Source organism: Pogona vitticeps, chromosome 7 (genome assembly GCF_051106095.1).
Source record: "Pogona vitticeps strain Pit_001003342236 chromosome 7, PviZW2.1, whole genome shotgun sequence".
In the NCBI taxonomy this organism is placed as follows: Eukaryota; Metazoa; Chordata; class Lepidosauria; order Squamata; family Agamidae; genus Pogona; species Pogona vitticeps.
In genome coordinates this window covers 1,161,230-1,184,298 of record NC_135789.1, presented here as the reverse complement: position 1 = coordinate 1,184,298, position 23,069 = coordinate 1,161,230, and the positions used below count along the sequence as shown (strand labels likewise).

At 50.0% G+C, this 23,069-nt stretch overlaps 1 protein-coding gene across 3 annotated transcripts in view; it reads right to left on the bottom strand.

The window, feature by feature from the left end:
* IGSF21 (immunoglobin superfamily member 21) overlaps positions 1 to 23,069 on the bottom strand; it is a 123,461-nt gene that overhangs the window by 44,934 nt on the left and 55,458 nt on the right. For all 3 annotated transcript variants that reach the window (XM_078378958.1, XM_072977469.2, XM_072977470.2), the window contains exon 2: positions 21,112 to 21,224. In XM_078378958.1, coding sequence (XP_078235084.1) covers positions 21,112 to 21,135 — 24 coding nt within the window. In that variant the 5' untranslated portion in view covers positions 21,136 to 21,224. The remainder of the gene's footprint in view (positions 1 to 21,111; positions 21,225 to 23,069) is intronic.

Sequence of the window (23,069 nt, the reverse complement as noted above, 5' to 3'; positions counted from 1 at the left end):
GCTTAGTCGCAACCCCCACAGTAAACTGAGTGGGGATGAGATTGCATCAGCAGCAATACATTGTGAAGACTGTTGTACCACAATGTTTTTTTTTTTGTCTGAGCTTGGCTGGACAGTTAAGACCCATTAGGTTTACAAAAGACATGATCCCGGCGCAGATGAAAACTGTTGAGACTGCTTTGTTGTTATATTCAATGTACTGGCCTGGGAATTGCACATTAGGGTAGAAACAGACATTACAGACCACCTATTATTAAAAGAAGGAATTCCTTAACTGCTGAAAACATTGACATGCATGACAGGCTAGTCTCATCTTATGCAACCTGGAAATTAGCTTGCTTTGTTATGTGATGGGTGTCCAGGTCTTAGGCTGGGGGTTCTTTGTATGTAATTTGTCAAACATGAAAACCTGCTTTCGCCACATTCTCTGTTACTTTGACATGCTTTCAGCTCCTGTCACAGGCTCCTTATGATGACTTTTTTTTGCCGTCCGTAGGCTGATTTTCTTTAAAAATGCAGAATTTCCAGAACCAGCATACAACAGATCAACAGATGATGTGCATGCTACTTAAATCCCCCATTTCTCTTTGCTTTTGGAAAATAGAAGTCACTAGGTTTCTTAGGAAAAAAATAGAAAGAAGAAGAAGAAGAAAAAAACACTCCACTTTGAACAACTATCTGCCTTTTCTCTTTTCAAACAGAAGAACTCAATCTTTCAAGTCAAGTCCTCTGGCGATAACCGTGGGCTGACTACTCCTCTGGAGCCACCTTATAATTTTCCCCCTTCTTCGGATCAGAGCCCAAAAGACCTGAAATGATGAGATCAAAGCGGGGAGGCCTGGCCCTCCAAAAACACCTTCGCCGACACCCTCCCCGCAGCAGGAGACGGGCCTTTATCTCCCGCTTAAAATGCACTCCACGTTGTCCCTTCTAGCTGAAATTTCACCCTCTGTGTGTGTATATGTGTGTGTGTGTGGTTCTTTTTTTTTTATGACACAGGAATCAAGAAGGGGGGAGGGAGAGGAGCTGTCAGTAAAACTGTCTCCTCAAATTTATTTGCCTAAGCTAAGGTTTTATTACAAAGAAAATACACACTCTCACATCCACGAGATAAAGAACCCGCAGAGAGAGAATTATCCGGCTTGTAAATCTCTCGCACTTTGAAACGTGGTGGAAGTTTTCAAGGACATGTCCAATTTTAATGGGGTATTGTTATTGTTGTTGTTTTTTGTTGTGGGTTATTGAAATCCCTCCTGTAAGCCGGAGCAGAGATAACAGGGAGGTGCCACCCTCCCTCTCTTCCTCCAGAAGTTTTATTGATGCCCAAGGAAAGCAAGTTGTCCTGGAAAGTTCCCTCTGGGGTTAACCACGGCTGGCTTCCCATGTTGGCAAAGACAGAGTTCTGCTTTTTGGCAATGAGATACAAAAAAAAGAGGGAATTCTGGGAAACTTTCTCCCTCCCCCTTCCAGTTCCTTTGAGCCTGCAAAGGAAGTTGGAAGGACATATCTACTTAGAATGATAATCAGGCACCCGTGCTGTCATTCCAGTGCTGGCTTTGGGAATTCATCACATAGGCAGACTTAATTGGCAACATGGTATGGAAGAGTCAACAAGGTTGCTGATATGGTCCCTGATTGGCTAGGCCTTTGGGCTCCCTGGTAACCAACAAAAACTCCCCTTTTTTGAATTTCTGTTTTAATTGTGCTACTGAAGCTTTTGAGACAAGACACAACCATTCGTTCCTCGGAGGCTGAAGATCATCCTTCCATGGGATCCCACCCAACCTGTTTCTCTAGGATTGGTGACGGATCACAGCTGCCCCCTCCCCGAGGCTGTTTGCAGCTCTGTCCCTTCTCCTTCCCTAAGCAGTCCCAACCAATCAGAGATCCAGTTCTGCACGCAGTCATCCTAACACCACGTCCCACAACCAAAGAGAGCCTCGCCCCTTCCTCATTTTCCGTTGGGTGTCATTGCAACCCAAAGGCATCGGGATTTGGAAGGTATCAAGGCATGAGCATAACTACAGTGTGATAGAAATCCTACCAAGACTTCAGCCAGCCCAGAATCCACTGTTACCTTCTTACAGCAACCAAGACATACATGTTTAACTCACTGGTATCTCAAGCACTCTCTTCTTAGAGTTAAAGAGCCGTTCTTTTTGGGGTGGGGGACAAGTGGGGAAGGAAGCAGCGATTACCCATCATTCTTTGCACCTGGGAGTGGATCTGTTGGTCAAATTTTTGATCAGCCCACAGTAGAGGCCAGCTTGGAATTGGGCCGAGGGAGACAGAGGGGGCTTGGTCAGTTTCAATACTTGTCAGCTGCTGGGGTGGGGAGGCAACTGACATGGGTCAGGAGTGAAACTGACATCTCTGTCAAAATTTAAACAGAGAAAGCTCACTGGGAGGAAAAAGGGCAGGGAGAGAAAGGCATCTATTGGCTGCACAACTCCGAAAACCTCTTTGTTCTACCTGGGAAGCCACAACCTTGGAAACTGATTTCACTTCCAGGGACAATGTCTTTCGTGATCTGCTCTGTAGACAACAAGGGGATGGGTTCCTCCTTCCATATGAGCCTACCTGGCAGTTAATATCTAGCCAGGGGGCCCTTTTGAAAGAGCCCATCTCTCAAGGAGGTAAGAGGGATGGCTTGTAAACAAAAGGCCTTTTCGGCAGCTGCCCCCAGACTATGGAACGCCATCCCAATTGAGATTCGTCTGGCACCGACGCTGATGACATTTCGGTGCCAGGTCAAAATCTTCCTGTTCCAGAAGGCAAGAGAACATCACAAACCCACAGAAGCCACAGACTGAAAACTGCTGAAGGCATCCCAAATAACGGATTGATTTTCAGGAGTCATGATTTGAGCTTCCTGTCATAACAACAACATATATGCACACTATGTAAGGACCAGTCTGTCCATTTTACTCCTTCCTCCTCCTCCTCCTCCTCCTCCTCCTTCTTCTTAACTTTATATTCTTTCCATCAGATGGATGGACAAAGCTGTGAATTCTGGCAAGTTTTTGCAAAGAAGGCACTAAACGGAATTCTCCCCCCATCTACGCTGCCCCGATGTGGCATCGGCACAGCTGTCCTTAGCGGGCTGAGTTCCACCTGTTCTACCTTGCCCGCTACGCCTTTGGTTCAAAGACGAGGGAACTGTCAAAAGCAGGAAAGGGGCACCTCGGGTGGAATGCACTGAGATTCAGACTTTTAAGAGACAATTACCTAAAAACCATCTGTTTTGATAGACAAATCTGCCTGTTTTACTTTTTCCCTCCACATAGAAATGTTTTTCATAAACAGAAATTTAGAAAGAAAACTGCAAGTTTTTTCTTGACAGACCTATAAACGCATGCATTTTAGAAAGCCCTTTAAAAAAACACACACACAGAGAGAACAAAAGTTAATCAAGGAGAACGAGAGACGCACAGGGATGATTAGAGTTGGCGGTCCAAAACCCTAAAGAGGAGACTGAGTCGCCCACACCTGGAGCAAACGGGGCAAAGTACCTGGTGCCATCCAGCTTCTTACAGGCTCACCCTAACCCTAAACGCAAAGTTCAACTATCCGCATTGCCAACTAAGTGTCGGAAAGATTCCCTGCCGGAGACCTCAGACATCCAGTACCAAGCGGTGTGAGCAACAGGGACCCGGGTGGACCAGGGGTCTTTTCTGGGGTAAGGTGGCTTCCCGTGTGTGCCTCAGGTTGTAGGAGCTGGATGGTGGCACTCTCCATCTCGAAGGCCCCTCTGCCTTGGAAAAACCCGACAGACACAGGCCGGCCTCAGCAAAAGCAGGGACAGCCGTCCGAACCGTCTCTTCCGCTCTCTTTCTCTAGGGTGCCATTCAGAGCTGGGAGGAACAAAGTCGCAGCCAGTTCCCCCCTCTTGGCACAGCTGGGATACGGGGTGGCGCTTTTCCCCCTCGGCCGGCAGGCAAAAATCCGATCAACCCTTCCCTCTCCCACCCACCCCATCACCCCGGCAGGCGTTCAGCAGTGCCTCTCGGCTCGCCCTCCACCTTTTTCTCCCTGTTCTCCGAAACCAATTACAAACTGGAAATTGCTGTAATAAACTTGATATTCCACTTACAGCCCAATCTTACGCCGCCGCTGCAAGAATGCGTAACAGTGGTTGGGAAAAGGGAAAAAAAACAAGGTGCAGCCGTTTTGCTTCGGAGCTGTTTAAATTGTGTTGTGCGGATCCGTGAGAGAGAGCCGAGGATGGCAAACTGAGTGCAGAGACACCATTTGAGAGCCATCATCATCACCATCATCCCTGTGACTGTTGTTGCTATTTTTATGGTTGGGGCTACAATGATTTCAAGAGGTGGTGGTGCTTCTCAGGGAGTTAAGCTGGGGCAGGGCAGGGCACCGATTCAGCTTCTATAACAGAAATCTGTAAAATGAAGGAGACACTGCATGGCGGCTGATTTCGCCAACCCGAGGCCACTTTCTGAGACGTTTTGCTCTCCTTTGCATAAATACACCCATAATAAATGCTAACCTTCAAGGTGTTAGGCCCAGAAACCACACCTTTCAGCCGTTTCAAAAAAAAAAAAAGGAGAAGAGGACATGGGCTGGATCCTTCTGAGCCCGGTGCCCTCCCTTCTCTTGATTTCGTTTTATTGGGGGATTTCCCAGAGGTTTCCTAGCCATGCCCCAGAGTTTCTCCCTCCTCCGTCCCTTCCCTCATTCCTCCGTTTTGGTCCTGTAAGTGTTGGACCCCTGGCAGCCTTTGGGATAGAGCAGGGAGTGGGGGACCTGCCTTCCAACTCACAACACTTCTAGATGCAGAAGCGAAGGAAGGAAGATATGAATGAATGAACAAATGAACCTCTACTGGAAGATTCACATCAAATTTTACAACAGCTTCTCAGTTGGCCCCTGCCTCCCAGAATCAGGAAGAATTTTGAGAGTTGTACTCCAAACCTATAACTTTCCTAAGCACTGAATCAAACAGTGGAAAATTTCTCCACAGTCCTGTAGGTAACACTCTGAAAGAATGCTCAGATGTGATGGATCTCTCTCTCTCTCTCTCTCTCTTTTTTTTTTTTCTTTTTTTGCAAAAAAGAAATTTGTTTGCTCGATCCAGAAAAGCCCGCTATTGTTCACACGTGGAACATGTCCAGGAACGACAAGCGGGATGTTATATACATGGACCTATGTGCAAATTTAAGAACCAGGAGGGAAACTCATTGGCTAAATAACTGGAAGGAACCTATAACCTGAAGAGGACCCACCAGCAAGCCTCTCCTCACAGCAGCGAGTGAACTAACGGGAGAAATTTTGCTTGGCTTGGCGCGAGTTCATCAGCTGATGCCCGCTGGCTGGGCAAGGAACTCGGGCAATGCCCGGGGAGGGTGAGTGACCGGAGCACACACTGCCAGCCACCTGCAGGGCACAGCTGGCACAGGGCTGGCATGACCCATCCCAGATCTTCTGCAGACTTTTGCTCGCTTAAATGAGCACCATGCTTGCAGAGCAAATGAGCAGAGATGTCAGAAGCCAGCAGAGCCTGACCTCACCGTGACCTCCCTTCTCCGGATCATGTCCGTTCCTGCCTGTGCCTCAGCTTGTGACATGCCTTCCGTCAGGGCTCCTGGACCCATCTCTGCATGGTTGGCTCGGGAGCCGAGACACTCCAAGGTGACCCGTATAGCTCAAGGAATGGGAGTGGAGCATCCAACCACCCTGGTGTGTCTGTTACCCGCCCATGAACCCACCATCCTCTGAGAGGCGAACGATTACCTCCCTTCAGGGGGCAGAGTCTCATCCCTCCCTCCCAACCAAGAGAGGAGGAGATAAGAGCTGCAGGTAGGAGCAAGGATGAGAATAAAAGAGGAAGGGGTGTGTTTTGTCTCTTTGAGGAAGGGCGGGAAAGAGGAGCCCGACAGCCCTCCCTTGAGCTCTCAGGCAGCTCCGTGGCCCGTATTTCACACAGCACATGAGGAGAACCTTTTGGGGCCCTCGGAGAGTTGCGCCCAGAAATACTACATGAACTCCAACCACACAGACAGACAGACAGCCTGTCAGGAAGAAGGCATGCCTCCCTTTAGCCTGCCGTTCCTGCAAGGAATTCACAGAGTGCCTTGGATTACAACTCCTTGGGGGGGGGGGGGTCTTCTGAGATTTTGGGTCCAAAGACATCTGGAGCCCTACATTTGGGAGCGGCTGATCTAAATCACACCCATCTTGGGTGCTGCCATGTCTTCTCTCCCAACAGCTCAGGGAGAGAACAGAAGGGTTCGACCAAAGAGGGTCCCTCATTACCCTTGGCGTGACCCTCTTCCCCTATAAATCCTCCACTCCTTTCCCAGCCTCTGGACACCCCAGGAAGGATGTTGCCAGTCTCATTTTCTTAACAAGCTGCGAGGGATGAGTCCCCCACTCACCCCTAGCGATTATTCCAGCTTGTCAAAGTCAATCAAGGAAGCTCCAGGAGCACACCCACCGCCTGTAATTCATCAACCCCATCTTGTTCTTTCTGATGGGCTTTTCGCTTCTGGGAGCGAAGCTGTTTCTGCCACAGGAGGTCCAAACTGACAACTACGCCACAGCAGCAAGAGCCTTGTCGCTAACAGAGATGGCTGTTAATTAGTCCACAAGATTTCAGGGGCCCTGCCTCGCACATTGTTGCTCACACTAGGTGTTCGAGAAGCAGGCCTTCTGAGAGCAAAGAGTGTCAACCCAAAATGGCGCCCCTTGGAAGCACTCACAGTGCACCTGCCAGGGAGGAAGCCACAGGTCAGAAAGTTGCTTTCAGAACAAGGAACCCATTCCTGTTACTCATGACAATGTCTGAAAAGAACTCTGTTCCTAGTGACGGTACTGGCAAGGTAATTCACAGAGTGTCGCTGGGCATAAGCATGCTTCAGTTTCAGGGTGCTGATATGGACTTTCAAAACCCTAAACGTCTTGGGACCTAGATATCTCAGGCAGCACCTCCGCCATATCTCTCTCTCCAATCTTTAATCCTGAATGGGTAGGACAGTCCTCCATGTCCCATCATCATGAACTGGCAGAGCTGTGATCATAAATGGCTCATGAATCCTCTTCCTGGAGGCCCAACTGGAACCACCACTGCCTTTGCTTCACGTCCATACGGATCCTGGGCGTTCATTCAGCCAAGGCACTGTTCGGAAACTGGATTGAAGAGTGTTTTAAACTTGTGAAGTGTTTCAAAACATTGCAAAATATTGGGCGGTTTCAGATTCTTTAAAGGTGGCTTCATTGACCGGAGCCCACCCTGAGATCTGTTGATACAGGATGGGTTAGGAGAACTGCCGTAAATAAACAAAGCAACGCCCACAGCCTTGCAAAACCCTGGGAGATGCCCCTGAGCAGCAAGTCCAGAGATTTGGAGAAGGCCTCCGCTGCTGTTCCTTATCTCGATTTCCGCCCAGCAAATGGGTCCTTTAAAAAGGCACGGCAGGAAGGAGGCGAGTAAACACAAAACCCTACCTTCTGTCACCAGCTCTGTGCCAAGGGAGCCCTGCCCACGGAGCAGAAATCTGCAGTGCCCCTCCCGTGCCTCTTGCCGCCAGCCCCCCCGCCCCCACAGTTTGGCTTTTCTGACAGCACAGAAGAATACCTATTTTTCTTTCCTCTTTTCCAAACAGGCAAAGTTCACCGGCAGCGAAGCCAAGAAGGTCTTCAGTTGACTGCCCCCCATCCGGCCGCCATCTGAAGCGAATGTACAATTTGGCGGCTCCCTGGTTTTTCCTTTTGGAAACAGGGGTTGCTGCCAACTTGGCCGCGAGTTCACAGTCACCGACAGTGAGCTTAACGCAGAGATAAACATTGCACATATGTCAAGAAGTGCGGGCCGGATGTCCTCAGGCTGCCCGCATTGACTCAATTCCCAGCAGAGAATTCAGATTCATAATGGCCTCAGGGATGCTGGACATTGTAGTTGAACCCATCTGGAGGGTGTGTCTCACGTTATGGGGCCAGAAGGCCCTAAAGGAGGCAGGAAGGATGTCCTTGCACAGCCTGGGAGGCGACAGGGGAAGGCCTTGCTCTGATCCAATCAACCCATCATCAAGGAAAGATTTCGGCTAGATTGTTACAGGCATGATATCAGCTGAATGCTAAAGGCATTTCATCAAACAGAGAAGAGACATCTGGAAGATGTTTATTTAATGGCTTCCGAGGACTGGTGGAGACAACCCAGGGCATCACCGCACGCGTGTGCTTGGCTGGAGAGAAGCCGTGGGAGAGATTTCATTTGGCCACAGCGTCCTGCATTTTCAGATGCTCTCGCTCTAGAAGAGAACACAACGTTTCCTTCTAGGGGCTTCTAAGGGACACCGTTCTCCTTTCTTTGCCCAGCAATGAAGTGGGTGTTTTTTGTGTATGTCTGTGCCTGTGTCTCTGTGTGTCTGTGTGTGTGTGTTCGCCCAAGGGCTCCCCAATGGGGCAGCATTCGTGCAGTTGGTGGGCAGCCCCTTGCGCCTCTGCTTTGAAGGCAGGGAGGGTCCCTCTTGAGTGCTCTGGCCTTTCCTGCTCCACTCAAACGCTGAAAGAGCGGCACAAGCGTGTAAGCGAGAGGAACTCTTGTAGCGATAAAGGTCCATATGGCCAAAGTCAGTGGCACACCTTTTAAAGCTCCTGTTTCTCTTTGGTCCCGAGAGTGCCAAGCCAAATGGAAGATGAGGAGAAAGGGCAGATTAAAAAAAAAGATGTGAAGGTCACAGTCTTGGAAAACCATCGCCGCGCAGCACCTGGGACTGGGGCAGGAAAAAGGCACGCTGCCGCCAATTTCTGGCCACACTCCCGTCATGACACTGGAGCCAACGGAAGTGCCGCCCGTTCCAGCGTGGATGCTGCCAAACGATGGCTCCCGGTCTCCTCCGCCTCCTTCAAAGGGAGACAAAGAGCAGAGGCAGGAGGAAGAGCGCAAGGTGACCTTGGGAACAGCTGCTCCAGCGGGAATGGAGGCTGGGTCCCTGGCATCCTCTCCAGGCCCCTTGCAGGGTCTCCCGCTCCCCTTGCCAAAAGGACAAGGACACCGGGGGGAGGGTTTCAGGGGCAGAGGAAGCACAAGTGCTTGGCAGAAGCTCCACCTGGGTCACACGCTGGTTCACGTCTTGGTCCTGGCTGATAAAATGGTCACATGCCATCCTTTGTCAAAGAGGATCATGGAAGGCGCCTCCAAGCTGAGCTAGAGGCCACCACAAAAGATAGTCTGCAGTCGCCTTCTGCCACAACGCTCCATTTTCCATTTCATGTCCCTGAAAACAGCCTGATTTATGGAGCGCCTTGTCTTGAGGCCGACTGCTCCACTGTCTTTGGGAGGCGCCCCCCCACCTCTCCGCCACCGTTGAGCGGATCTCCTCTGGAGAAATGGTCTTCTTGCCCTTTGGAGTGGCGAGCCCTGGATGGGTGTGTGGAGTCAAGGAATGGCTTCTATTCCCAGCTAGGCTCAGCTGCGAAATCCGTCCCAAAAGCTTCTCCGCAAGAGCGGTCCCTCCCAAGAGGACCGTCACATCAAGACCAACCTCGGGATCTGCGAGTCTTCGAAGGCAGAAACCTGCAATGCCACTGTTCTAAACAGGCTACCAGGGGCAGATCTTCAAGAAATTCATTGGGGAGGGAGGGGGGGTTACCACACCCAGAATACTCTCTTCCCGCATGGCCAAGGAACTTTACCAAGGGGGACCCATGGGAAAATTGAATCCAACAATACGTGAAGAACCTCTGGTACTTCTCTGGTGGCCCTCGTAGGTTCAGAGGCTCTAGTGGCCTCCACTGAGCAAACCACATATGATGTGTGTGCGTGCATTTGTGTATCTGTAATGTTCTCTGAATGGCCTTGGGAATACTGCATGGTGGCCCCACAGAGCACACACCCCCCCGAAAGAGGGACTGGAGGGTAAATCCCCCCTGAATACTTTCCACCTAGGAAGCCATGGGAAGGGTTGGCACAAATAAGAGTCCACCTGGTGGCACATCATTGTTGCTGTAGAGAGTAATACTGCCCCTCCCTACACTAACGTAGAAGAGCACCTGAAACCCTACGGGCGAGTGCTTTGATGGCTGGTCTAGGCTTTGGAGGGCGACCGGTGCCCCCGTTCCTTTCCAACCCTTCCGCTGCACAAAGAACTGGGTTTTCTATACAGAAAGTGACAGCCTTCTTGCAGCGCTAAGATTATAAGCAAGCTGTTCCCCATCTTCGGAGACTTCAGCCCGCAAGGGAGTTGACAGAAACAGCCGCCCCACCAGGGAACGAGCGCTCCCAATTTCCCAGGGGCTGAGCTGTCAGAAAGCGTAGGTCCCATCGAGAGAAGAGAACCTCGGAGAGGAAGAACAGAGCTTCCAGTGGAGATGCCATCCCCTGCAGACACCTCCGGTGCCTCCCTCCTCCTCCTCGTGTGAAAAGGGGGGAGGGAGGAGAGATAGGGAGAGAGAGAGAGAGAGAGAACGAGTGTTGTTAGATAGGCCTGAACGAGAAAAACCGATAGACTTTTCCCTCTCGGGAACCGGGGGGGGGGGGGAGAGATTTCTGCAAAGCTCAAGATGGCAGTGAGACTGTGATAATGAAATCATGCTTTGTAGCTTACAGGAAGGTGTTTTTTAAAAAAAAAACAACCAACAACAACAATAACACCCAACTTGCATTTCTCTCCTTCCTATTGGAAAGAACAAAAGAGAAGACAGGGCTGTTTAAAAACCTTCAGTCCCTGTGAGATTTGCCTGGCTAAAAATTCCCAGGGCTTGCGTGGTGTGACCCACCTACAACGCAGATGGGAGAGGCATTTGCTGGTTTAATTTAAGGGTATGGAGGTCTATTCATTCTGCTTTCTCCTACATTTCAACATCAAAAAAACCTTTCTGTGCCATATGGGAAGAAATCTGTAAATGTAGCCAACGTCCTGGGGAACGAGCTGTAAAACCTGAAATTCTCCATCGATTGGGATTGGTCAAGTTGATCCCCAGGTGCAGATTTCTGATGTCCCATCATCCCCAGACTCAGTCTCAGTGGGGCGCCCCTCCCCTTGCAGGTGCAACCTTACCTGCTTTGCTCACCTAATTCTTCATCCCTCGGCTCTGCAGGCCGTCTGGTAAGACGGCCCTTTTCAGCCATTGGCCCTTGGCACTAATCAGGTGGTATAAAAGCGGAAGAAGAAATAAAATAAAATAAAAACTAATCTCTCTGAGCCACAACATCCGTTTATTCTTTCAATCATTCTTGAGACCCTGGCCAAGGAAGCGATGGCTGGACGCAAGAGTGCCTCTTAACAATGCCCCTTCCTTCATCCTGGCTTCTCCTGATAAGGCCCGCTCCAAACAAATCAAGTTTTTAAGCAGGCGGAGAGACACACACACACACACACACACACACACACACACACACACACACACACACACACACACACACACACACACACACACACACACACACACACACACACACACACACACACACACACACACACACACACACACACACACACACACACACACACACACACACACACACACAAGAGGCAGGGGAAGAGAAGGGTTGCAACCTTCCAGGAAGTGGTCCACCCGAGATACAGGTCTCCATGGCAACCTGGAGCTGCCACCATCTCTGAGCTTTGGACTTAACCCCAGGGCGGAGGCCGCTCCGGTTCCCCTTCCCCACAAACTCAAGGAGAGACACAGGAGATTTAGCAAAAGTTGAAAACAAAGACAGAATTAGAGCTCAGCTCATGCCAGGCGAGGCTAAAATGTTTTGGGGTACTTGGCTTTCAAAAGCGAGGCATCCTGGAGGGTAGAACGATATGAGAAAGACTTGACGCCCGGCGGGAAAGAGAGAGAAAATCCAGACAACGCTAAGAAATCAGTCACTTAATGGCAGGAATGGGGGAAAAACCCCCACTGTTGTTGAAATTCAGTTGCATTATCTGTTTTGCACCCCTGGAGACTCACGGCAAGACAAAGCACTCCACCTCTTGGAAATTCTCACATTTGTGAGCCTAGCAGTGCATTTCAGAGGAACAAAACGGGCCTTAAATCATAGGCACATTTTTAAAGCATGGAGGGAGGCCACCCATGTGAGCCACTGGAAAAAGGGGCACAAAAACACATCCGTCAATGGGAAAGCACAGGGGGGAATGGAGTGTACTGGGGGGGGGAATCATAGAGCTGGGCATGCCTTTCTGGGCAGGAAGGGAGAAAGCAAAGTCTTGCAACCCAATGTGAATGAAGGATGGAATGAGAATTCCAGGGAAGGAAAGACAACGGTCGGTTTCCTATACACAAAGGACAGCATTCCTTCGCATGACACGAGGAAGCCACGATTCACCCACCAACCAGGTTCATTCACGGATGGTCCCTCTGTGACTTTTTCTCAATGCTGGTAGCATCTTTGAACCCCTCTGGTTTTCCTACTTCATAGCCCATCCTTTTGCCCACCCATTTAAATGAAAACAAACAAACAAACAAACCACTCACAGAATTCCTAGCATATAGACATGTCCCTCTCTGAAGAAGTGTGGAGGGCTTTTCCTTTCTGTTAGGGTTGGAGTTGGGTTCCTGGATGGGAAGGTTGGTGCCACGTAGGATACCAAGCAAGAGGAGAACCAGAACTCTAGAAGTCCGTCCGTCCGTCCGTCCGTCCGTCCGTCCGTCCGTCCGTCCGTCCGTCCGTCCGTCCGTCCGTCCGTCCGTCCCCGTCCGTCCGTCCGTCGTCCGTCCGTTCCTCTTCCTTCCTTCCTTCCTTCCTTCCTTCCTTCCTTCCTTCCTTCCTTCTTCTTCCTTCCTTCCTTCCTTCCTTCCTTCCTTCCTTCCTTCCTTCCTTCCTTCCTTCCTTCCTTCCTTCCTTCCTTCCTTCCTTCCTTCCTTCCTTCCTTCCTTCCTTCCTTCCTTCCTTCCTTCCTTCCTTCCTTCCTTCCTTCCTTCCTTCCTTCCTTCCTTCCTTCCTTCCTTCCTTCCTTCCTTCCTTCCTTCCTTCCTTCCTTCCTTCCTTCCTTCCTTCCTTCCTTCCTTCCTTCCTTCCTTCCTTCCTTCCTTCCTTCCTTCCTTCCTCCTTCCTTCCTTCCTTCCTTCCTTCCTTCCTTCCTTCCTTCCTTCCTTCCCCCTTCCTTTCCTTCCTTCCTTCCTTCCTTCCTTCCTTCCTTCCTTCCTTCCTTCCTTCCTTCCTTCCTTCCTTCCTTCCTTCCTTCCTTCCTTCCTTCCTTCCTTCCCTTCCTTCCTTCCTTCCTTCCTTCCTTCCTTCCTTCCTTCCTTCCTTCCTTCCTTCCTTCCTAAGAACAAAGCAAGCAACACGCGCTCCAGAACTACACCACACACCTGTGTCTGCGCCCCCTCCGGCAAGCTCCTGTCGGAATCATTTACAGATCGTATAAATATAACTCCACAGCCCCGGCGCCTTTGAACCAGTTCAGTGGAGAACATTGTTCATTGCTAATGTGGAGGCTGGTGTGTAGGAGGGGGTGCTTTGCTGGCAGGTCCCGAGAGAAATGGAGGGAGGAAAGGAAGATGGGGTGGGGGGGAAGAGGAAGGAGGAGGGGCTGCTTTGGGGTGGGGGAGTGGATTGCTGAAATCCCAGGAAGGAAGACTCAGACCCCAAAACCAGGGCTAAACCAAGGTGGACAGCCATATATATATAAAGACTGCAATCATACTGGGAAGCATAGGTATGTTATACAGTTTGCAGGCAGCACTCTGGGCCAATTGGACTGTCTAGGCAGTCTTCAAAGACAGCCCCATGTAGAATGGGTTACAGTAGTCCAGCCAGAATCCTTTGAAGGCATGGGTCCAAGTCTATAGAGTAACGCCTCCCTAAGGTGTGAAGCAGCTATGATCTGCAGAGCAGAGGGTGCAAAGCGGCGTTTTGCCACTCCGGGATTGGTTAGGATTGTTCACACTTGGCCCGCTTTAAGCTGTCTTTGAGAAATCTGCTCTCCAGGGAGACGGGGAGGGAGGAGAGAAAAAGAGTAAAACAAGTGCCAACCTCATATTCCTTAGAAAGAGTGAAAGCTTTTCTTCTTCTTCTTCTTCTTCTTCTTCTTCTTCTTCTTCTTCTTCTTCTTCTTCTTCTTCTTTTTAAAGGTTAAAAATAGACCTTTCTCCTTCCCCCTTTCCTCTCCCTCCTCCCAGTGCCACCACACAGCCGTAGCGAGATAATTCACCCCCTGATTTCTCCTCACACAGGGAGCCACCTCATCTTATCGCCAGAGCACCGCAGTGCTTTTTGAAAACAGGGGGAAGGATTATGCAAATCAAAAAAAAATCAGCTTTTCGGAGAAAAGTGGGCTAATCCAATATTACCAAGCGAGGCTGCAACCGGGTGGAAAAGGGACAGAGGGCGAAGAGCGAGGAGAGGAGGTCCGGGGGGGGGGGAGAGAAAGAGAGATTAAGGGGCGGAGGGCAACCTCACACACAGGAAGATGCAGCAGCAAGCATAGAAGCCTTACATTTCAACTGTGGATCTTGAGTTGGGGCTGCCTCAAGACTTTGTGCTGCCTGAGGTGAAGAACCAGCAGGCACCCTTAGGTGCCCCAAAGCCAACATGGATGGCAATGCCTTCCACTTCAGGGGCCAGTAAATGCCATTCACCGTGATTGCGGGGGGGGGGGGGGGAACCTTCCCGCGAAAGAGCTATGCCTCTCGTTGGAGGCGGCTTTAGAAGAAGCCTCTTCTACAAGACGGAAGGAAAGAGGGCTCTTCTTCGGAGAAGAGGATTCCCAGCCCATGGACTAGCAAACCCGGACCTTCAACCCCACTCGCGGCTTCTGGAAAAGCGGCCTGACCGAGGGTGCTTTTCCTGAGTCATTCTGAAGAGAGGTGTAATCAATTAACCAGACTGATTAATTTGCCAAGCACTGTAGCTTTCCCAATTACCGTCATTTGCCCAAGTCTCAGCCCGAGATGGCGGGGTCATTTTCTTTCTTTCGCTTTTAATGGGTGCCTGTTCGCTGCGGTACACATGGCTTGCCATGATTTCCCTTCTCATCTCTTCACAACCTGCTTGATTCCTCCGGTGCGGGCGGCTGCCTTTACATCCCAGCTTATGCACCGACCATGTCTAAGGACAGAGCAAGGGGTGATGGGGGTGGGTGGGTGGGAGGGAGAAAGACACTCCGATGGATATGAACGAGGCTGCGTTTGGTCAGAATTTGGAAAGCTGAGCCTGGCATAACTGAAGACCCACCCACTCCACTCAGGAGTGTTGGGAGAGGCACAGAAGCAGCCTCACAACAGGCTAAGGATGATGTAGAGAAAGGCCCACTGCAGAACGATTGAAATCCTATGGGTAGTTTATCCTTGCGTTTCTGAGACTGTGTAATTCACTGTGGTGAAGGGCCACCAGTTAAGGCGGTTCTTGGCCCTGTTGCTTGGCATGCCTCCAGCTGTGCAAAAAGGTACACAATGAGCAAAGCAACCAGCACCTCACTAATTAGTAATGATCTGCCTTGGTGAGCTACACCATTTAACTTAAGCCCAGGCAAATCACAACAGGATTTTCACCCATAAACTCTCCACCAGCCTGAGCCTCCCTAGTCTTGTCTGAATTTGGAAGCTCGGCCTGGTTAGGTCTTGGAAGGAAGACCACTAAGGTCCACCAACCCTCCAGGAGAGGCCGGGAACCCCAGAGAGCTGCCGTTGCTGGTCTATGTCCACAATATTGTGTCGGTGTTCACAAGACTGGGCTAGAAAGAGCGTGGGCCAGACTCAGTGCAAGACAGCTTTCCAAATTTCCCTTTTGTGTGACTTTTGAGTAAGGTACAACAGCCAGCCATTTGCGTTTGACTGATTCAAGTCCCCCCCCCCCCAAGGGGTCGTGTTGCGCTTGCTTGTCATGAAGACGTCAAAGGAGAAAGAGTTTTGCAGAGAAAAAAAAAGGAATGGCAGCTGTAACTTGGGTCCAACAGGGCTGAATTCGACAGGGATTTGGAAAGCAGACAAGTAAGACTTAAGCACTCCGTGTCCTAAGCCTGGATGGACATAACAGTTGTGATACTTTCAAAAGAGTCCTGCATTAAAAAGTAGACCGAGAGACATGTTGGCACAGAATAGAACACGGGTGGGCAACAGGGCACCATCCAGATGCTGGGGGGACCAAGCAACACCAAGCCTTCTTCACTCTCCGTTCCTGGCCGAGGGTTCCGCCTCAACAACACCTCAAAGGCCACATGTTGACCATCCGTGAACTCAACTGAGCCACACAGGTCTGGCTGAAGCTCAACCATATGCCACTCACAGCCGCTGAGATTAGAAGGTGGGGTGGGACCAAGCCAATCGGACTGAACTAGGAGTCTTTGTGCGGGAGGTGGGAGAACCAAACCATCAGGCAAGGGATGAAACATGAAAGGAGACAGCCTATTTTTCAATGTGTATAATATTTATTCATCAAAATTATCACTCCCCCCCGAATACCTGTTGGATTTCATGACGGTTTACGGTCACATAAAAATACCGTAAAATAAAACACATCCACTAAAACCCACAGTAAAAACAGCAAAATGCAAGGGGCCATTAAAATCAGCCAGGCTCTCAAAAAAAGAAAGAAGTCTAGCCAAATGACAACTACAAAACAGAAGTCTTAAGCCGGTGCCTAGGCGGGCTCACCCCCAATAATTCTGAGAAGGCCAGGAAGACAAAATTGAAAGCTTAGAAGAGTTGCAAGTTTGATTTTTAAGAGAGAGAGAGAACTAGGATGTTGGTGCCTGAGAACACTTCAAAATCCACAGGAAAGCCAGACCTTTATTGGGATGAACTGTAATTCTGTGACTGTACGGAAGGCTTTGGGGTTCTAGAGAACAAGGTTAAGTGTTTAAAAAAAGAAATCTAGGGTGGGTGAAAGAGGGGGGGGGGGAAGCCCAGGGATACAAAGATTTGTCTTGTTGTTTTTAATGAAATCCACCGTTCAGCAAAGTCCTAAGATGGAACCTGCAGGCTTCAGAGTATATAAATATCAGGTGAAACCCAGCCGCCCCTGCTGAGAAGGGGAAGAGGAAGGTGGGTCATCTTGCCTGCAAGCACAAGGCCAGCATCTGCTCTGAGATCGGCCTCTTGTCTCAAACAAAACACATGAGGTTTCTGGATGTCATCACTCATGAAAATGCTTTATGGCATTCAGAATCGTGCTTTCCTTGTGAGTTCAAGGAAGCTGACTCTCTTTTTTTTAATGGGGACGTATTAAGTAAGCAGGGCAGGAGAAGGCAATGCCCCCGTGTCTAGTTTGGGTAGAATTTAAAATTCTGGAGGAAAAAAAAGTTATGAAAATGGGAAGAGATATCAGGGAGAGGGTGCCAACAAGAGTAATTGGGATGATGGGTGGGAGGAAAGTTTCTTGTTTTACAAAGAGTGGTGTGGATAATTAGGTTTGCATTCACCAAAAGCGGCACAGAGGAGATCAGGATGGGAAGGCAGGCCAGATCCAAGAGCAGGGGGTGAACGGCATGGGATGGGAGACCCAGCGAGGAAGAAGCTCAAGCCGGAAATGCTAATGAAGTGGAGAAGGCAATTAACGGCAGCCTCGAAAACAGGGCGCTCCCAACAGCTGTGACTGAGAGCTTAAACCTGGCAAAGGGATGGACTGAACCAGGATTGAGGTCCAAGGAAAGAACCAGGATCCGGTTGGAGGCAAGGAGGGCTCGCACTTCATAAGATTTGGGGACCTCAGGCCTCTTTGGGGCTGGACAGAGCCCTCTGGGTTCCCCCAAAAGGCTGCTTTCCCTCATATCTCCCCAGATTTTTGGAACTTGGGATGAATGAAAGAAACACAAGCAAACCCATGGAACAGTTAAAGGGTTCAGCGAGAGCAGGAGCGATGCTTCCTTACATACCCCCATCGTCAACCTTTCCACCCGTTAAAAAAATTTTTTATTTCAGGGCCCACTTCTCAGCTGCGTCTTTTGACCTAGAGAGCTCTCTCTCTCCCTGATCCTTCACCTTCTCCTGCTTTCTCCTGAAACATATCAGGCGTAGGGCAAGAGGAGGCATTTAAAAATAAAGATCACTGCCTCACTCTTGTCTATAGGTCAGGATCCTGTCATGCAGTCCCACTAGAAGGCCATCTGCTTCGGCCAAAATGGGGAGAGTCTTCTTGAAACTCCTCCTCCGCCACTGCCTCCCCAGACTCTGCCTGTTGAAAAGCCTGCTTCGGAGGGCTGAGAAATCCTGCAGGGCAGGATTCTGGCCCCCGTGGAGGCCAAAAGCAGGAGCAGGTAGGGGGAAATCCCATCTCTACTAGCGTCGGAGATCAAGGATGCTGCCGGATATTGGCTAAAAGGGTAGCCAGCAGGAACAACAACAGTTATACTCTTGCAGCAACAGAGATGGACTTCTTCCTGAGTGGTGGTCTTCTCTTGCGCCCAGAGCTGTTCCAACTGGCCCCGTCCATTCAGTCACTTGTTGTGATCCTGCCAATTCCCTCAAGGAATACAACCATTTGGATAAAGAGACATCGCTCGAATTGCACCCTGCTCACTCCCTAAATATCTGCCTTTCCAGGGGCTGACTTCCACATCCCCCCTCGGGGGGGGGGGGCCACACCAGTCTCCCGCCTTTCTTTGGCCTCCTCTCCTTTATTTGCCACAATCCACAAACTGGAAGACACAGGTGGGTCAAGGATGCAGGATGCTCTACAGCTAGGATGGAGTTGATCTCTCTGTGTGTTTCCCCCCCCCCTTGCTTGCAACACTGATGACGATTTGGGGAGAAGATGCTGCAGTTGTCGAAGCAACTGCCCAGCCAGTCTGCAAGCCGCCTCAGCAAAGACGTCTTCCTGCCCTTCAGACCCACTGATCTACCTCCTGCTCCCGAGATGCTCAGGACCGATTCACTCCCCAGCGGGGTCAGGCCAGGCCGCAGGAGAATCGCTGTGCATTCGCTCGGGGAATCTTCAACATCACCTGCGTATTAAAAGTGCCTGACAAGGGATTTATCTCTGCCACCCACATCACATTATTTCTTTTCCTCTGAAATCCTCCTGGGGTGGGGGGCGGGGGGGATCTGACCTTGAAAACTGTTTGGAATGGGGAAGCAGGGCTGAGGCAGAGGTCCAGCGCCCTCAGATGATGATGATGAATGGTCCTGATCAGCATCCTTGCTTTGTGCTTCCTATTGATGAGACATCTGTAAACTTAGCTAATTCATTGGACCAATCTGGGAGAGTCTCTCTCTCTCTCTCTCTCTCTCTCTCTCTCTCTCTGTGTGTGTGTGTGTGTCTGAGAGAGAGAGAGAGGGGAGAGCAACTGGGTATATCAAACCCCATTCGACAGCCTACATAACCTTTAAAAACACACACAACCCCACACCTTTTGCTCACTGAGGAATTTTCAGTTTAGATTAATATACCTCATTGTGTGCCATAACGTCCCTCTCGCCAGAAAGGCTAGGGACCGGATCATTGGATTTCGCCCACCCTTTCGGTGGCTTCCCGAACCCTTCATGGCAACCTTTAAAGCTGTCCGCTCTCCTGCCTGGCTGACTTGCAACCTTTGTTCCCTTCATTAGGTTTCTAGCTGCAAATGCCTCCTCGTCTACCCTTAGATGCCCTCCAGGGATCTAATACCAGCTCTTGCCTGGGGATCCCACTCAGGAGAAGGGAAATTCCTTGCATCCCTGACATCTCATCAGCATCCCAGGTGGATCATTTCCTTCCTCCTGTTCCACCTGGATGAGGGGGAATTAAACCCAGGACCTTCCCTTTGCGGCCTCAGCACTGCAGGACAGGGTTGCAGCCTTTGGTCTCACCCAGTCAGATCCTGGGTCCACCATCGCTTCTGCCACGTACACCCTCTGGCGCTCCACCACGGAGGGGTAGAAGTGAAAGACATGGCCATTCCCCCCCCCCCCCGGCCATTATTTTTCATACACATCCCCAGGTCTGAGCAGCAGAAGCCAGGGACTCAGATTTCACAAAAAAGGGATGGAAATCTGCTCCGGTTTTCAGCCCAAAATTAACAGGAGGAATCTGAGGAGTCAAACTTGGTCCCCCACATCAGAAGCCGCCACATCCGCTGGGTCTAAAGCTGCATATTCTAGCACAGAGTTGTCTGCAAAAACCTGAACCCAGGCGGGTGCAAACGGCCCGTGTCCCTGTGTGTGTGTGTTTAAAGCGGCCCCGGGGCAATCCAATCAAAGGGATAAGACATCCAAAAAACCATTTTCTTCCATCTTCCTGGAGCAGGTTGGCCGAGGGCAGCAGCTAGAAAAAGATGGCAATCAACTTCCCGGGCAGGGTTAAACTCCCGTCATCCCTCGGAAAAGCTTAATGGGTCGGGAGATAAATAGACCCCTGGCTCTTGCAGCCGCCCAGCTGACCTGGAACTAAATGGTGCTTGACACAGATCGCTGGCTCCTGCTGGAGCAGAGCGGGGCACCTATCTGCGTGCGTGCATTAGCCAAGAGCGGTCTGCCTCCGGCACGCACGGAGGTATTCTAATTGCCAAGCCTTCTCACAAGTATGTAGATTAACAGGCACTCCTTTAAAAATGCAAGAGCCATGCGGCTTTTCCTGCCCCCAGAAAATGGGGTTCGGAACAAACAGTCGTCTTCTTTGGAAGGAGGTATAAACACAATAATATTTAGCCTGTGCCATCAAATCTGCTCCAAATCATGACAATCCTCCTCACAGGGTTTTCTAAACACATGGAAGTTGTTTCCTAATCCCTCCTGCTGGGGGCGCTCTTGGGCCACCCTATGGCTCAGCCAAGGCCCCGCAGGGGGCCAGGCATGGGATCCTGCCAGCCCTTCATGCTCCATTTAGGTGACCTTCTCCTGGGAGGCACAGGGGGGACTCACATCCCGACCCCTGGCTCCCCACCTCGGCAGTCCAACCCACTGAGACAAGAGAGCATTTTGGAAGGATACCTACGTCCTCATTTCTGGAGGTACCCATTGCAAGAGAAGGTCTTTTTGTACTGGGGGGGGGGGAGGGAGAAACTATACATCCCATGTTCACATTTTAAATTTTAAAAAGGCAAACGTGATGATGGCAGTGAAGACGGCAACCTGGGAATGAAGCCTGATATGGTTTAAGGCAATCGCCCGTGGTTCCGCACTCTTTGGGGGCCATGCCTATGCCGAGTGTGTGTAGGGGGCATCTGCTCTGCAAAATGTAGTGCTATGCCACTAGAGGAAAGAACCAAGACACAGTGGCATGCTTACCCGGTACCAGACTATTTCCCGCATTCTGCCATCTGTCTTGAAGTTACATTTCAAGGTCACGGCATCCCCAACCACCACAGGTGGGAGCGGCTCGATGCTGACTGTCAGGTAACCTGCAGGAGAAAAGTGTGGGAGAGAGAAAAACCAATCAGAAGACAAGACTTGCTCTCGCGCATCGGGGCCCCATCCGCCAGATCGCCATCCCACCCACACTGAGGAAATCAGAAGCAGAGCAAAAGTGAGAGGGTGATCACCGGTCATCTGCCCCAACTTCCCCTCTCCATTTCTACGGGAAGGGGGCGTCCTTCCATGTCCATCCCCACCAGAGGCCAACGCCCTCAACACCCCTATCTGGTGTGATTTCCAAAGCTAAGGAGCGTGACTGCCATCCAAGAAATACAGGAGATCTCCAGGAAGGACTAGGAAAAAATCTTGGATGAAACCAGGGAGATCCATGGCTGCCAACCAGAGCTGCCAATACTGGACTAGGATGGGTCTCACTTAGGAGAATGCAGATTCCTTGCTTGCTATGTGTCCGCCTGTGTCTGAAATAAATTCTTTCATGGGCTGTTGCCTTAAGCAGCTCCCCGCCTGCTCTGGCAATTGTGTCCTGGAGTTAGGCTGTGGTGGAACCAGGAAAGGAAAGAAGATGTTATCATGTTTTTCATTATTGTCATTTCTGCCTGCCTTGACATGACACCTTAACAAGAAATTTTAAAAGCTCTGTGGGATTCCTTGCTTCCTACTGAGAAGGAGAGAGAGATGATGATGATGATAAGCTCCTCAGTGCAACTGGGATGGAGTGTCTCTCCTCTACTTTCCCTCTGAGAAGTAAACAGCTCCCACACAGCAAGCACAGAAGGATGGGCTGATTGTTAAGAGAGCTTCAAACAACCCATTTGGTGCTTCAAGGTTAAGAAAGATTCGGAAGACCCATTAGGTGCTTCAGCTCCTTAAACAAAGCAGTGGCCATCCTTGTTTGGAGCAATCCACACAGCTGCATGGATTGCACTGTTGTGTATAAAATGAACCATCCATTTTTAGATTAAGCATGACTGGCCTAAGGTCTCCCAGCATGTGGAGACAACAATCTGGATTTCCCAAGTTCCTGTCAATGCTCTAAACATTATACCGTAACTCTTTTCTATGGAAGTTAAAGAGCTGGTCCTCGGTTGCATCAATCTCCACAGAAGTTTCCAAAGCACTTGTGAAGATTCATTAGAAAATGAAAGGAAAGACAGATCGGTCTCTGCAAAACAGCTCCCACTTGTCACCTCCAACCAGTGTTCATTTCTCTTCTTGCATCATCGTTCTGGAGTCTGAACCCTCCATTAACTTGACGCTTCATTACTTAGAGCAGCTCCATCGGTCTCCCTCCCCTCTCCTCAAAACCATTTCTGCCTCGCCTATTAAGATACATTTAGCAACAGAACTGATAACATTTAAGAATTAGATGTGACCACGCAAAGATATTACTGCTGAAGATCGGTCTGTGCCAAGATACCTTGGATGCTCAAGGAACATTTCTGCTTCTCCCCACGGATGTGTGACCAAACAATTCTGAATAAAGAAGAGCAATCAAGTCTCTGGCAAAATATGCAAGTGAGCTCAGCACACCTAAATCAGTATGGTAATTTTCATAGAATCATAGACAAGTGAAGTTGGAAGGGGGACCGACAAGGCCAATGGGTTTATATGTGGATACAAACTTCCATCATGTCTGTTTCCCCAAGGCAGAAGGTGAAACAATTAAGATGGCTTTAATCCAGTGGCAGGGGGAATCGTCTTGTTCACCTACCCTCAAACGCCACAACCTAAGCGAAATGTGTTACAACACTCACTCCCCTCAAATTTATTTCCTCTTTCATGGAGATTTTGTGACCAGCAAGGCTACTTTGGTAGGACAGAAGTGAGGGAGGAGGCAAAATGTTGGGAGAAAAGCAGCAGGATTTTAAAAA